The sequence below is a fragment of the Tyto alba genome, unplaced genomic scaffold (assembly GCF_018691265.1).
Source record: "Tyto alba isolate M040663 unplaced genomic scaffold, T.alba_DEE_v4.0 Super-Scaffold_10, whole genome shotgun sequence".
NCBI lineage: Eukaryota > Metazoa > Chordata > Aves > Strigiformes > Tytonidae > Tyto > Tyto alba.
Genome location: NW_024881262.1, coordinates 24,659,435 through 24,676,770, shown reverse-complemented (window position 1 = coordinate 24,676,770; position 17,336 = coordinate 24,659,435). Strand labels below are relative to the sequence as shown.

The 17,336-nt window shown below is 38.7% G+C and overlaps 1 protein-coding gene across 2 annotated transcripts in view; it reads right to left on the bottom strand.

Moving 5' to 3' along the window:
• Window positions 1–5,051: 5,051 nt before the first annotated feature.
• The window catches only part of LOC104360696 (glypican-5), a 385,048-nt gene continuing 372,763 nt past the window's right edge, over window positions 5,052–17,336 (bottom strand). For both annotated transcript variants that reach the window (XM_042799165.1, XM_042799171.1), the window contains one exon: window positions 5,052–11,235. In XM_042799165.1, the coding sequence (XP_042655099.1) occupies window positions 11,033–11,235 (203 nt within the window). In that variant the 3' untranslated portion in view covers window positions 5,052–11,032. The remainder of the gene's footprint in view (window positions 11,236–17,336) is intronic.

Below are 17,336 nucleotides of genomic sequence, written 5' to 3'. Positions count from 1 at the left end.
AAATTCTGCTCGCTTCTGGCTGAGAAAACAGAGGGCAGACACCATAACAGTTTGTGCAATACAATAAAGGGAGCAGACTCCTGCTGCCCCAGCACTTGCCTGAATCAACAAATAAAAGGTCATATGAAAAAAGGCCTTTTTTTGAAAGGATAGCTCTGAAACTGAAGGGTCGTTTCAGGCCTAACTCACCCCTTTTTGCTCCTGGGTGGAGGAAGATCAGAGTAAACTTCCCTCCCTTCCTTTATGCCCTGTGGGCTACCTGGGGATCATCCGTAATGCCTGCGTGTACCTTGAAAAAGGGAATGGCAGCATGCTGCAGGACCCACTGTGAACCCTAGAGGAAAACATGGGTCCCCACAGCTGAGAGCCACACCGCACCCTTTCCCCTCCTGGGGATAAGAGAGAATAATGCCTGTGGAATGATGGGAGGCAACTCCATAAGGAATGAGTTTTCTATCTTCTCTGTGGGGGTTTTCAAGTTGTAGGTGTTAATTTGGACCAGCGATTGTGGAGCTGAAAGTCCACTGTGAGTGAACAGGGCTCACACATCCGCTGTAACCTCCTCCCGCTTGCTCTGGCAAATTCCTTTCATCCATATGTTGTTTTCTTGAAAACATGCAAGATGGGAAAGTAGTAATCTGCGTTGTAGGACATGGGTTTCTGTTGCTTTTGGGATTCCTTCTTTCTTCTAAAGTTAACTCTGAATCTCCTTGAGGACATATTAAACGCAAATAAAACCTGTCTTTTTCTTATACAAGCAGGAGTATTTTCAGTTTGCTATTTTAGGATGGTGTTAGTTAATGCTGGGTTCCTCAGTTAATAATGATTTCACAAGCGTTCTTTCCAAAAAAAGACTGTTTATTTTCAGATGTAAAGCTGAAGTGTAGGAAGACTTCCTACACTAAAGTCACTCTGCTTCTCTCAGTATCATAAGGCAAGCTATCATTCGGATAAGTCAGTGGTTGTATTTGGAGCTGCATCATATTGGAATCCCTGGGACAAGTGAGGCTAAATCCACTCTTTTTTCCAGGGTTTGGGTATGGCAAATTCTAGACGTGTTTCAGAGCCAAACTGACATATTGCTTAAAACCAAAGCCAAACAAGCAGTAACAACAAAAAACCCTAAACCAAACATGAGGAAAGATTTGGATTTCTGATGGGAGAAGCATCAAATGGATCATATATGGTTGCAACCACTTCTGTCATTAGGCTAGCAGAAGGGCTAGTTACTCAATGCAATTAAAGATCTTCAGTCAAAGACATGAACACCAGCACCACTAAGAAGGAACTTCCTTGAGGCATTTCATCACATCTGATATATTCTGTGTATTTTTGGAAAATAAGTACTGAATCAGGTGAGAGGCAAAGCCTTTAAATAACCCTACAAATTTGAACTGTCAAAGAAGCCCTTTTAAAAACATCTTTGGGAAAAGAAACAACATCCTTTGAAGTGGAGGCAGGTTGGATTTCAGAATGAAGCAGCTTCACAGATTTAGACACCTGCTTAATTAGAGGATGAACGTGAAATCCTTAAACTTAAAAGGCTTTTATGAGGCAGCACTTCAGAGAACAAGCATTCCTCTAGCATCGGCAGAGAAGAGCTGTTGGCTATTATCTTTGGAGCTGGGTCAAAAACTAATATATTAGCAAAAAGCACTCTACATAGATGATGAGATGAGCTGTATGTAATTCCCAGACCTCAAATAGGAAGATTTTTGAAAGAATTGAGGAAAGCAGGAATCATGGATGCTTTAGGAGGCAACACTCAAATCATCATGCAATCAGAAAGCAAAATGAGCAAGAAAAAACCTGGGAAGGTAGATAGCAAGTACGCAGCCATTTAAACACAACAAAAGAACATTTTGTTCATGATACTGTTGCGGTTCAGTGTTCTGTCCTATAGTTTTAATCCAACCCATTTGGGAATACTACAAGAGTTTCTTCTAAATACTACCAAAACAGGAAATAAGAGATAAACCAGCTAACATCTTTCCCACCAACTTCGAAGCAGAAAAAAACCCAGTTGTTTTGACAGAGCAGTGAAGAAAAGCTCACGAAAAGTAGCTTTAACAAATGCTTGCGAGAGCAAAGGTCTCTGCTGTGTCACTTTAGGAAATGGTAGAGGCACAACCACAATAATCAACATCCGACAGAAAAATACTGGATTAGCGTTTTTTCCCCTCAAATGAAGAGAAAGTGCAAAGTTCATAACTGACAAGTGATGAAAACACTAAGCTAACAGCAGGGAGTTTCCTTTTTCCAGTACACTGGCCTATATGAAGACTGAAAAGTAATGCTATCCTAATCAAAACCAAGGGCAAGGCTTTTAATATGGCACAGAGTTATTGCAATACCTCGGTCAATGGAGAACTCAGATCTGATTGTTTATGTAGGAATGGAAGTTTGATGAAAAAGTCCTACCTGTTGTGTGGAGGTATGCTGACATTTACCCAGGAGACCGCTGCAAGTATCGTATCTCTTCAATAATATTAAGAGCTCCCAGAAGAGCAGGTAGGCACCTTTACATCTTACTGTATTTACTGCAAGAAAGAATAGAAGAGCAAGAAAGTATTTATGTGCTGAAGAAACAAACCTTTCTTTGCCAGACTGTGACAAAAATATTGAGTTCCTCAGCAGTTCTCAAGGTCTGCATCCTTTATTCAAAGCATCATCTGAACAGATTAAAATATCTTTATTCAAGATTTTATCAAAGATGATGAAAAATACTCAGAAAAAAAATCCCAAAATTCTAATAGACAACAATTTCCTGCAGTGGATTATTTATTTTTATTCCCATTCATAGTTCACCATCCCTTACAAAACACACTGCTTACTATAACTTTTCAAAGTAGCCTTATTCTTCTTTTAAGACATTGTTTTCAGATTGCTTTTTAGAACTGCCTTTATCATAATCAATGCTGAAAACAAACTGAAGAAAATTGATGAATTTATTCAATAAAAATATAAGCAGATCTACTGCAATCAAGACACGTGCTTGTGAAATAGAAATAATTATTAGAGCTTGAATACAGCTTAGGGCAAAACCAACCTATTTTGGAACATAAAATACCCATGATGCAACTAATGTAAAATACAAATGTAAGCGGACTGTTCATTCCTATAAAATAAAATGAACTAAAGAAGATTAGGAGGCCATAAACTATTTAAAAAGCTAAATGACGAAGCACGTATTTTACTAGAATTTCTACCCCAGTGTACTGTAAACATTCATACTCTATTAGTTCTGATATCAAAGTACAGTAAGTGGTTGTATTATGAAAGGTTTAGTGTACTGGCTGCCATTTTTATTCGAATACTGCCCCATATAATAGGTGGGATACAATAAACATTTTATATAGTATTGCTGCTACATTAGCCTGCTCCCGTATGCAAATGTGTTTTGGCAGTAGGTTTCAACTCTTTTGTTCATCCCTAATACAAAAGCTCAAACATGTCAGTTAAATCCATTTTCTTGTTTTTCAATGAGACCACCACTGAATGTCTTATTGCTTTCTTCACTGCTTTGTGAACTTGTCTACGACTTTTGCCTCCAAACTATTTGTCATGTTTGAGCCATAAACTGTAGCTTTTCTCAAGCCCCAGGAAAGAGCCAAAGGGTGGATGTCCTCTTTCATGACAAGCAGACAGACACCGTTACTACTGCATACACCAAGAACAACTCTGCTTAGGGGAATCTATGTCTTTGTGAGGTCCAATGCCCTGGTTCGGTTTCCTTCCAAGTTGGATGTCTAGCATAAAATAAAATAAAAGAGCTTTCTTTTTTGTTTCTGCTTAGGAGGAAATTTCATTTCTCCTCCACAGTAGAACAGTAGGCTACAGCAACTCACAAATTTGTCACTGCAAATTTGTTACTCGTAGGTAATTTTATCTGAAACTGAGTGCAAAGATACAGAAGCTTCAGCTGAAGCAGAATATGGCTGCTTGCCTTCTCTGCTGCTTAAGCTTCTCTGAAAACATCAAAGCCATGATCAGTTCTCTCCACTGAGTCTTAATTAGTTTCTGAGGCCAGTTTAAGACCTGGATCCTACGTTTTAACATGAAACAGAAAAATCAAACTTGATCTGCCTCAAGGCCCGATCAGTATCAGCAAACCTCTGAGAAAGACTTTTTACCCTAGATATTCACACTGTGAGTATCTCCTTGTAGCCTCAAATCATACCAGCTGCTTCTGGAAAAGGCCCCTGCCATGCCCCTGGAAAGGGAAAATGCCAGAAGACTTATGGCATCCCATGTGTTACACATTTTCTTTCTAGGCATGAAGACACTCTCTGATCAGTGGCCTGGGCAATGTAAAACTCTTATGCAAATTTTGTAATCACTGCAGTTACTCTTGATTTTCTGCACCTGCAAAAAGATGGGAAGGAATTCACATTCTTGGACTAGATACTATGCTGCGGTAAATCTACATAGTTAAACTGAAATCAAAGGAGCCACTGATTTATAGGAGCTGAAGGTCTGCTACATTTCATACCCCCAGAAAAGTCTCGGGTTCTTTTTCGATTTCTCAATTTCATATGTGTGGAAGGTGTAAATATTTGATATTGGCACTCCTGTTAGAAAGTTTTTTTCAGAACTCCTTTTTAGAAAGATCAGATGATCTTCGTCAATATACTGTGCATTTAAATAGAAAATCATTATTTACCTAGCTTACTTATGACATTGAAGCAATCTGGTTTAATTTCCACAACTTTAACATAGTATCCTTGACACTCCAGTATAGCAATGCTTTTGATAGTCTCTGACTGGTAAAACATCCTAACTCTACATGCATATACAGAAACATGAAAGCTACACCTACATTCTTGATGTCTTATTGCTCCCCTTTTTCATTACTGAATAAACCAGGCTACAGATCTGGGGCACTGTACTTAATTGTGGGAAAGAGGTATCTATTTCCATTTCAACTGCATTAAAAATGTCAGTACCTATTCTAGATGTAATAGCCTAGAAGTCTAGCCTAGCTCATAAACCCAGAAGACATATGAAAACATGTTTTTGTATTCCTCTGAAAAATAATTTTTACAACTGTGTATTTGTAAGGAGTTCACAAAACTAGCAACGCATTTATTTTTCAAGTGAAATGTCCATAGCCTGTAAAATAATTCAAACAGGTGCTAATTAGGTGTACAGAAAGGCCACTGAGGATAATTTATATATCCCCCTGCAACAGAAAAAACCCCGAATAAATGTTAATTGCTTATATTATGCAACAAATGATTTTTATGGTTGCACTAAATTAGCTGCAAATATTATAATTACAAAGTACTAGGTAATTTACTAAAGATTAATTGAAATGATTAAGTGCAAACTGCATAATTTTGCAAGGTAGTATTAATACTTTCTGGACAGAAATGAAAAAAAAAAAAAAAACAAAAAAAAAAAAACGTGGTTGTTACTGGCTATTTAATGAAGTACTTTATGCAGCTCATGAAAGCATCAGTGGCCCCTCTTTTATGTGCCCTTCTCTCAAAAGGGTATTACAGGATTTTGATGGGAGGGAAATCACTGTAGCATTGATAATAACTGGAATGTCTAAACCAGCCTATTTTAAGGACTGAGTTTGATCTCAGTGACGCGGGAGCAACACAAAAATATTGCTTCACAGTCTGTGTCCAGAAGCCTTTTCTGAAAGCTGCAGCAACTGTGGCTATTTACTGAACTTAAGCAATTGCACACAGAGTTTGAATGTCTTCCTCATAACCAGCAAAAGGTGGCCCACTGTAAACAAGGTACTTGGAAATATCACTATGCAGCAACAGTTTTAATTCACTTCCTTCATTCAGTGCACCAGTCTCCTGCATGCAGGCTTCATATTGTGCTGCAGGGGGGTTGATGGGGATGGGGATGTATCTGGAGAGGGACTTGAAAAATTGTTGTAGTCCAGGAGGGATTTCTTACCTAGGAGTATTCTCTATTCTAAATGCAGGATACTTTTCTGAGTTTATTATCTCTCTCTTCATTACAATCTCTTGGACAGTATTTATTTTTTGCTGGCTTAATATTTAATACAATTCAAATGTAGTTATTTAGAGAGTGACAGTGGAAACCAGAAGATAAATCAGTATTGGGAATAATTCTGGACTTCTGAGGCAATGGGAAGACATTATCATGTTCTTTTTGACTAACGCATGTCACAGCTATAATGACACTGACTGTAAAATGTTTCACTTTTCATTAACGCACATGCTGCACGTCATTACAAGAAGCACTGTGCGTAGTGAAATGTTATAAATGAAAATAAATGTCTCATGCTTTTGGCTAGTTGTAACATTAAGCACTTATGATGCTGTGATGCTCAACATGCAGAATAGATTTTAGGGAATGTCTCCTATTTCTACAGACCTAAATTTACCCACGTGCAGAGAGATGAGAAAAGCATGCATAACAATTAATTACCACTTAAAAAATGGGTAGACTCCTTATTGATTTTCAATACGAGGCTGAAATCCTCTTGGCAGCATGATAGTTATGAAATTTTGAGTGTAATTTCAGCTAAACCTTAGAATCTGTTTAATGTTAAGAGTCCACATAGGGACGTTCTGGTTTTTTTCCTACTGAGTATCTCACTTTAATGTGGGTTTTAGCTCCTTTCACTTGAACAGATCTTCCTTAAGCCTAATCATGTGCAGTATTGAATAAGAATGGCTCAGTAAATCTGTGTAAAAAGGCTCATCTAACTTTAAAATGAAGTCTGTGCACAACATCCACCAGGACAATATTGAGAAGACCCATACAGGATTAGAGAGTCAAACTTAAAATTATGATACACATTGCAGTCTTAGTAACAAAAGGAAATAGGGATATATTAAATACAGATCTGATTTAAGATCAAAGAGATGTAAATCTCACTGCCAGATACCCATACACAGAGCCTCTGAAGTCATTGCAGCTGGACGTTATTTGTGTTGCCTTTATCAAGCTCTGACAGATATGTGTACCTCAAAAGGTTCATTACTGACTGAGAGATCAAAATCACAATTCCTTATGCAATGACAAAGTACCTGGCGCACCAGAAGACAGGGCATAACACTGGCAGTAAGCAAGTCAGAAAAAAAGTACAAGGTTGAAAATGAGAGGCTGGTTTCTTTAAAGCATCTAAATTGCAGAAGTGTAATTCATAGCAGGTGCCTGAAGTTGCCTGAAAATGCAGCCTCTGTATTCTCTGCTGCTCTTTGCCTGGCCAGTCTCCATGTGTTAATTTGGAGAGGCTTAAAAGCTGTTTGAAAATTAGCTGAGAACACTCAGCTCAGGGTTTCAGAAAAGACAGCTGGAGGTTGCCACGCACTGACACACTGCAGCCACACGTGCTTTTGCCCACCCATGTTCCCTCTTCTCCATGACACTTTCAGTGCCAGGAAGGGGACTAGTGACACGTGAACCTGGTGCAACAGGGACCCAAACAGAAGTGAAACACTTAAGAACTGACTGTATGCTTATGGCAATTTTGTCTTATTTGGTAAGAAGCCTGCATCACTAGCAAGAGAAAACGATAGATTGATTTTACTCACAAATGTATGACAGCAGTTACTTTCCAATGATGGCATTCACAAATGCTGGCATAGCAAAATATTAAAAGAAAGCCATAGCAAAACAATAAACAATCAAAAAGCAGTGGCTAAATACAATTCATAACTGTTAGGCAGAGCTACAGCAATGCTCTTAGACTGGTACCTTATTTTACACTGAGATTACATAGACAAGTTCAAAAGTATTTTGAATTTAGACCTTGGTAATTACATCGTAATTACAGTGTCCTGGATAACAAAATAAGATTTTGTAAAACATGTATCTTATTCATCTGAAAAGAAATACTTCCTTTATCTGACACAGCCAGTTGTTTCTGCCTTTGCTGGTATAGACTTATTGTTTGATGGAAAACACTCTTTTTTGTTAAATATGTAAATGCAACTGAACCTGAGGAAAAAAAAAAAATAATCCTAAACCATCATAAAAACATACTACATTGCCCTTTAAAGCTGCACCATTTTTGATGCACCTTATGAAGTTATTTCATGCTGGTTTGACCAGTGCTGCTCTTAGAGTGTAAAAGTATATTAGTGTGAAATGTATGAATAGGTGTGGAGTCCTCTGAAGTCTCTTCCCTCCTCCTGTAACAATTTGTGTCTATTAAAATTTTGGTTGAATCCAATGAAATGAGTTGATTCCATCTCACCCCACAGTTTGAACTTGTTCTAGTGTTGTTACAGACACTTTAAAAGGGTTGTCTTGTTTAGCTTAAGACTTGCCAACCAAACCCCGAATTCAAATACTTGACTTTTCAGAGTTTTTTGTTTAGCAAGATTATGACATTTAGCAACAACAAATAATCCCCTGGGTGAGTTATTCCATACATACCTACTGCAGGGCTTCTGCAACTTCCTCTGCTACAGCTGAATAGTAGGCTAGCTGGATCACCGCTCTGAGCTAAAAGCACAAAACCTTTTGCAGAAAAGACCTCAAAAAGACACCTAAGTCTAGGTATTCAGGTTCCTTCTCTGCAGGTGAGAAGAATTGAAAACTCCAAGCTGCACAGCTGAAATCTGTTATCATCAGAGCCCAGCCCTGAAAGCCTAGCTCTGCCCCTAGGAATCCTGATGGAGACTTAAGTGTGCAAATGTGGGTGCATTTGCCTGCACGATGACTGAGCATCTTAAATGTAAGAATACTAAATGAGGGGTCAGGTTCACAAGCAACAGGTGTGAATTGTTTCAGCGAGGCCACAATGATTGGTATCACCTGAGGAGCTGGTGGTAAGTGTTAGCACCTGCTGTAAATGGGTGTGGGCAGAGACCAACCTATCTAACAGGAGCCATCACAACTGCTCCTTTAAGACTGCAAGGAATTACAGGGTCCTTTCATTGTACAAATGACATGACTTGCATGCCTCCGCAGGTAAATGTGCACTTTTCCAAAGAGCACTGAAAATGATTACAAGAAGCAGCGTTTTTAATTATGGGTCAATAGCCTGGTGCAGCTCACAAACCCTGGGAAACACCAGACAGCCACTTTAGTACTTTTGGGAAAACTGATTTTCACTGATATGATTGGAAAGCACTACTTAGGGATATTAATATCCTTACCATTTTGAAAAAACAGAATCCTAATATAAAATATTTCATCTTAGTATAGGTATCTTTTCCATTTTATCTCCTTGTTTCAACATTAGAATTGAATTACCTTTTAGAAAACTTAGCTGCTGTCCCTTTAGAAACACTGCCATTGCAGCTGGGTGTGTCGGTGGTTCTGATTAAACTTTTATGCCTGTAAATATGATCTAAGAGCCCAAATTAAAAATGAAACTCAAGCCCCACGTTTGTAAACATTATTAGACGTGTTCTCTAACACGATCTGAAAACATAAAAGCATAGTGAGTCTTTGTTCACTCATTGCTTGCTTTTTCTGTATTATTGCCACTTTCTATATAAGGGCATCCAGTAGTAATAGTGGCACATGGCACCTTCTATGAGTCAGGCTGTCTTCTATAATTGAAGTTGCCAGTGCAATGCCTGGAGTTGATCACTGTGATACAGGGTTCTTCTTTTGAGTTATGTCAGCGGCTGTGTAACTCTAAGCATCAGAGATGTTTTACAAAAAACAAAGGCAAGTGTTTTACATTAAATCTTAGAAAACTGTATATAATAATAGTCTACAACAGGAAAATGGCCATTAAACTGTTGTAATAGTTATGAAATGTAGTAAATATAACAATTCTAATGTTTCATATATTTATGATATTAATCACTGTATTTATACAGTTGTGTTTGTATATATATATTCAGTGGCACTGTAAACAGTTCTTGGAAAACACACATTAACTCTTAACCCATTAGAAGTCATTATAGTAATTTTTCATCCAAAAAGTTAAAAAGCATCAATGTATCATTGATGAAAAGAAAATAACCTTGGACAATAATGCACATTTTGACATTTTCTAAGGTAGCAATCAAGATGAGGCATAACAGAGGATGCTGTAAATTTCAGTTTGTTTTACATTTACACCTATCATGATACAAAATTTTAAACATTACATGTAATTAAATAATACATAGTTTATGAAACAGAGTTGATTTAAGAGATCCACAATGCACAAAATCTAGTTAGTATCTAATGGGAGTTCCCAATAATTTCTATCTCTGGGACCTTTATGGAAAATTTAAGTTGGTTTCTCTTTAACATCACATAGGCAAAGTAAGTTTGAACTGAATTATCTTTTTTTCCTCTGTATAGAGCTGCATTTAACTGGATAAAACATTATTATATTTATTTATGTTTTCCATTGCTGGACATTCATCCAATAAGTCTTGAGCATATGCTTAAGCATCTGGTAATGGCATTTTGTGGGGCAGGGAAACTCACTATCTATATCCCTCAGTAAACAAAGTGGTTCTAATTTTTTCCATAGTTAAGGCAACTATACTGATACATTAGACACACCATATGCTTTTATGTTGCTTCCTACAATCTAAACAGTAAGAGTGAAAAGCGGCTTCAAACATGCTTTAATCTTCTTGACCACTTAGGAATTTCATCTAGCTGGTAGAGAATACTTCACTTTAACATGGTTTACAACTTTAGACATAGCTTGTTAGCTGTCCACTAGAAAAATAAAGTATGTATTGGCTTGAATTTGAAGACTGACTATTTGTATAATTTATCAGAAAAAATTAAACAATCAAAACCAGCCAGTCAGATTCCAGTGAACAAAATTGAGAAAAACAATAACACACACATACACAATTTCTGTGTTTTCAATTATTTCTACCCCATAACTTAAGCTACTCAGACCCTTGTCATCATTCCCTCTGTATCTTGGGTGGGCTTTGTCAAAGGCTGACTTCAGACATTGTAAGTGATGACTTGGTATCTGCCAATTCCAGCATATTGTTTAATATTTATTCTAACATATCACATAAACTAGAGAGCCATTTATATTTGTTTTCTGTTGGATAAGGCTGTAGGTATAAATGACAGTGAACAGAAATGCTTGCGCAGTGGCTGCAAGGCAATACAGCTACAGTGGGCAATGCCACAGAACTGCTAGTGCTGTTAAAATAACAAGTGAGGAACTCAGGGCTGGATTGCTCCCATTTCCAGTTACACTGTGTTTAGAGGATGACTTGACAGTGCTTTTGGTGGTTGTGGTGTCAATCTTTTTCACAGTTGGTTTTGGTTCATTTCTGTTTTCTGGATGGGTTTTCTTGTCCTTGAGTACATCTGAAAACATGAAAGTAAATGTAAGATTAATGACACATCTTTTAAATAGTGGCTTTAAATTCTGTCTGTTGTGGGAACATGCACACTAGTCTGAGTAACTGAGCTATGTATGGAGAGCGATGGGGCACCTGTATTAATGTTTGCGTTGGACCCAGGGTGGCCACTGGGTCCTCAGCACTCGCTGTTTTGCTCAGCTGTGCTGTTCTTCACTACCTGGCCTGCTCTTCTTATAGGCACAGTCTGAGCAGAATAATGGGTATTCTGCATTGCAGTGGCTGGCCTCAGAACTTGGTTTTCTCTCACGAAAAGTACCTTCGGTTTCACCTGAGAGGGGAATTGGCTCACGCCTTAAAACACGACGTCAGGATTGAGTGGTTTTGTAACAAGCCCCAGTGAAACACCTGTTAAGTTGTCGAGTTGCTGCAGGAGGAGACCGCAGAGCATACTGACTTACTGCAACAGCCAACTTCCTGGCTGCGTTCTGCTTTACCACTACCCTTAACTTTAAAGAAATATGCGACCTTTGATATGGCAAAACAACCTGGAAAGAAAGATTGCCGACACGAGGACATACATAGGAAATACAACATTCCTTGTTCATCAATATGGGCAAAAAAGTACTACAAAAAGAAAATGCTTCTAGTTTTGTTTCATTGTTTTTCCTAGCAAATACAAGGATTTTTTTTTTTTTTTAAGTATGGAACAATATCACTAGGGCTTTTTTCTCCCTCCAGATGCTTTTTGGGGCAGTTCCAAGCATCTTTTATATAAAGGACTAGATTCATAAAAAAAGTAGTAGTAGTAGTCCTTTATTGCAAAACCATGGATTTTTTAAAACGAGAAAATGACTGATAAGGGTCTCCAGTTATCTTGACATTCCAAAGCTACATGCAAGCATTACTGAGATCATATTGCCCTTGAACCCTCTCACTGGCATTGTGGGAGAAAAAAAATAAAAATCATTATTTACTCTGGTGATGGGATGATGATTTTACAGTCAATCTGTAAAAGCATACCCAAGTGTCTGGCAAAAGAGCAAATCCCTACCTGAAAGAATTTATAAATTAACAATAATTGTTCAGGTCCAAGTTTAAAGGATTTGTGGTACTAATGAATGCAGTGCACATACACAAGAAAGCAAAAGGCATAGATTTGTAATGCAGATTAAACAACAGTCCAATCTTAAAATAAAAACTCTGAATCACAGAAGCAAGTTCCTGGCAGAAACTGGAAAGATGCAAAGTATTCCAGAAATGTAAATGCAATCTGAGATCATTGTCTGCATGTCAGTAGTTCTGAACAACCATCAATAAACTCACTTGATAATAAAAATGAGCTATGGTATTAGGAAAGCACACGTTGTTCCTCTGCCAGTATAAACGGGAAAAGAAATGCAACAAATTCCTCCATTCTATCATAATATCAACATTAATCCCAGAGGAACCTGTGATTCCTAGACCTGACTCAAGGGTGACTGCAGAGAAGGGACACTGGTTGTCAAGGTATACAGGGGGAAAAGGGTAGTCTGACACTGCTCAAAATTCATTACAGCAAAATGCAGACGTAGTTCCCTTCAATTCCGACTTGCAATGGAGCTAACAGAAAGGAGGGGGAGAAAAAGCATGCTCTACATGTTTAGAAAATATCAGCATTCTGAAGACACTTAAAGAAAAATGGACAACCTTCAGACTGTCATTAAAGTAAATTAAGAATAAATCATGGAAATAGGTGTGTTCTGACACTGCCTAGACTCCTTTCCATCACTGTCATTCTCCTTTTCGACTGCGGGAAAGGCACTATTTCTCTGCTGCCTCTTATATCATCCCAGCCTGCTGACTTCAGCTCTCTGGGGCCAGCTGATTAAATTAAGACCTCACTCAGGTAAATCTATTCCCCTCTTTCAGTTGGCCATGTCCAGCATTGTAACTTGATTGGCGTCTATAAATCGGGCAGACTGAAATGTATTAATTCGTTTATTTTCTTAATATTGACTTAACCAAAAATCTAAGATAAGATTTAATGCTACCATTGAGGCTGTTGGTTTTTAAAAGCTTTCCTCTCAGTGACTGCTTAATGCACTACATAACAAGCGTTAAATAATACATTAGAAAATTCTGCCTTTATCCTTTCCATGGGAAGGACTACATTCTGAATTCTCTCTCTGTCTTTACAGCAGAGCATCTTCTGATGCTATTCATGGCCAATTCTAATTTGGGATTTAATTGTGCAAAACTGGCATTTTATTTAAAATGATCTGTTTTCTCTCTTCTTAAAAATAAATAAAAATAGCCTCAGTCCTAATTCAGTTCAAGATCTTTTTCAATTCTATATTTAGTTTTCAAGGCACAAGTTTCAGCAGCGTAAAGATTTCATGTTTTATGCCAGTTTCCTCAGAGTTCCTGTTGCTTACTCACTCCAGGGTTTTGGCTGAGAGACTCCAAGTTAAATGAGTTTTTCCTCTTAAATCTTTTTCTCAGAGTCAGAGATGGTTATGTTCAGTCTACTACTGACATTCAAAAGGAAAAAAAATAGTGAGCATACTTAAAAAAAAAAGTGTCAGTGTGAAGACTAGCACAGAAATGAAACTCCAGTCTCAACAAAGCAAACCCCAGGTGTTCAATACCCAGGAAACAAGCCCTCAGAGTATGACTTCTTAAAACCAAACAAACAAACCCCACAACTTTGGTTCATTCTAATATTTACCTTCTGCATTTTAAAGGCTTTATGGTTCCCAGTTAGAAGCTTTCTCCATCGCTAGAAACTTTCTTCCCATCATCAGTCCTTCTCTCCTTTCCAGAAATGGAGTGGTTAAAATCTTTCAAGGCTACAGCTAACCTCAGGCTAACACATCTGGTGGCCTTTTGGACACTGGCATATGAATATTGTTCTACACTGTTTATTTATTGCTGCATCACGATGGTGATACAGCTTACTGTAGTTACTACTGTGCTGTCCCCTTATCCAGGCTCCCGGTGTGAATATCCAAACCCTGCCAAAAGAGGTACTTAGTGAAGGCAGCTGACTGCCCGAGCAGCCTTCCTGAGCAGCCTTTCAGGACTCTGGCCGAGGACAAGGTCTGTCAGGGTCAGTGGAGATGGCTCAGGGTCCTTCCAGGGCCTGTGATCACCCGGAGTGCAGGGAAAGCTCAGTTAGTGCAGGGGACTGAGCCCTCTTCCTTAGCTGAACTTTCATCCATGTTAACTGCTGTTAAAGTCACATCTTGACAACATAAACAAAGCATATAATGAAAATTACTTGACCTTGACGTTTAGAACATTTAGGATTATCTTCACCTCAAAGATCTAACCACAGATTGCTACCCAGTAATGCATGTGCTACTCAGATGGCACTGAACTTCTCATAAATACTTATATGGATCAATACTATTCCTCAGAGAGACTAGCTTATGATAAAAGGGAGAGTCAAAACTGTCATTGTCCTCTCATTTAGGAACAGGAAATCTCCCCTATAGTGCGGGCTGAGCATGCCTTTCCAACACATTTGGTGAGTCACACATTAAATCACACCTTAACCTTAGCCAGTAATGATACAGGGGCAAGACAATGTGATTAATAATTTTTTAGGTTATTAACAGGTTATCTGACACAAGTTCAAGTCATATTAGCACCCCAGTTGCTATTTCCCTCTCCCTAGCCTAAATGATTTGCAGTTTGCTACTGATGGGGATTATCAAATATGTAACTATTTATTGGTGTACTTGCATGCTATTGCTCTCTAATGAACTGTATCAGCAAGATCTACTTAACTGTCTGTTGAGGTTTCCTATTGTCCTGCCAAGGGATGATGAACAAGTTCATTTACTTAACAGAAACCTCTTTCCATTTTTGTCCTTCTCTTGATCTTACTTGAGCTCAGTCCTTTCTCTGTGACTGCAAATGATCAGTGTGACAGGGAGTCCTTCCCTGCAAGGATCTGCCATTGCCACTGAGCCCTCCTCATCTCCCGCCTGAATCATGCTTAATGCTGTCTCTACTGAGCTGAAGGGTAAATGCAGAGACCCCCTAGACAGGCTCCTGCTGCTACCGACAGAGAAAAAGTATTTCTGGAGCAAAGGAAAAAGGCAGGAAGGAAAGGGCAGTTGAATGGGCTGGTTTCATATCGAGGGAAACTGGATTAGTTTAGGGGAAGCCTGTGTTTGAGCTGCCCCAGCACCTTTCAGACCCAGCCCTCACTGCCCTTCACGTCAGGGCTGAGCAGAGGCCCCTGCCAGGCTCTGCGTTGTATGCCAGTGCAAACACTAAGGCGCTCGTGCTTGGGGAAGCAACGTGCTTGTGCCTCAGGACCTCTGTTCTGCAGACAGTATACTTGTGATTAACCAACAGCCATGGTGCCTGCAAACATCTAAGGCTACAGATCATCATACTGAACAAGTGTACAACCCCTGTGAGGGAGTTCTGACTTAGAACAGGGAGATTTGCCAGACTAGTCCTGTAAATGTCAATTGTAGCAGCCCAGTTTCTAATAGAGTGGGGCACTGACACCAGAGAATCGATGTTCATAAATCCACCATGCCCACAACAAAGTGGAGATTTTGAAAAGTTTCCATCAGTTTTACACCATGAGCTGCTGGGGAGAACTTTCAAGCCAGCTATTTGGAGAGGAGAAGGGCGGAGAAAAGAAGGGGAGATTGTTTATTTCTGCTTTCCTGCATTAATTACATGAAGTCAGACCTGTCCATTTCTTCTTAGACTTTCATGCAAACACTGTGCTTTGAAAAGACAGACTGCCAGCATCTATGATAGCAAATTAATGCCTTCATCTTGAATGCCTCATCATGGTTGTAATGATACTTATAATGCAGGTCTAAAGTGAACTGGTCAGTACCTGCATTTACTCTCTACATTGTAGCTCAGTTGCTTGATAATTTTCACTTCCATCACAGGCTTGGTTTTGGCTGACAGCTTCATAAGAAAATTAAAGCTAGGTGCAACTTGGTGGAACAAGCTCTTAAATTACAGTAGATGCTGCAGTGTTATTATTAGCTTTTTATCACCTCTGGTTGCAAAAGCTGAAATTACTTTTACATATTCAAAGGAAGGAGCTTTGAAATTGCAAAACAATGCTGTCGCTATAAAATGTACCAACAATTTCCATATAATCTATTATCCTGACATTTAAGAACAGCACTAATTATTTCCAGTTACAGCTGCAGCAGACAAATGGAAACAGGAATGCTGTGGAAATGGGAATGTGAGAACTCCCGAAGTGTGATAACTTGTGATGCAATTCTCCAAATTCTGGAGTCTGTTATTGTCTGCTATATAATACTTGTCAGTAAAAGGCAAGTGTAATATATCCCTTTTGGATCCAGAAGAAGGGAGTAATTAACAGCTCTGCAGCCTCCCATGTGTGTACTGTTCTACCTCTTTCTGTTTCAGCCTGAGAATACAGTGTCCATATAAGTCTTTTCCCCACACACCTTCTTCTGGAAACTTGGCCTTAGGAGGTAAAAATATTTAAGCAGGAAACACAAGAACTACATAAGTTACCACTGAATAGGTCACTCTCCTCACTTAACTATTGAGTTGCATTAGGTTTAGGCCAGTGCCTCCAGAAGACCTGCGGGACAAGATTATGAGGGTTAACTGTTGTGTTCCAGTTTGGTTCTGCAATCTTTCTGTTCCTCTTTTTAAGGAGCGTGTGACTGAAGAGAAGCTGGCCTTGGGGGGGATAGTCATAAATCGGGACTAGGATTATCTACGTCCAATTTTAAATTCTGCGTTAAACTCTATGTGATCTCTGGCAGATCACTCCTCCCTGTAGGCCAGTGAGAGAACTACTTTATTTCCTGCACATTTTGCGCATTTTGGATGTAAATTCTTCAGGCTGCGAAGAACCATACCCACTCTCCTCAAGAAATAAGAAACTGAGTGGATCTTTTAGGAACTATTGTTATAAAAAAATAAAGTCAAATGCAAGAAAGAAAGAAAAAAATGCAGTAAAGAAAAGCCAGGAACAACTGTGAGAGAATTTGAGATGTCAGGTGCCTGGAAGCCACACTTAGATGAAATGGCAACTCCTTCCCCCATTCCCAAACAATCTTCTTGTCTATAAACATTCAAATGTAATATATACATATA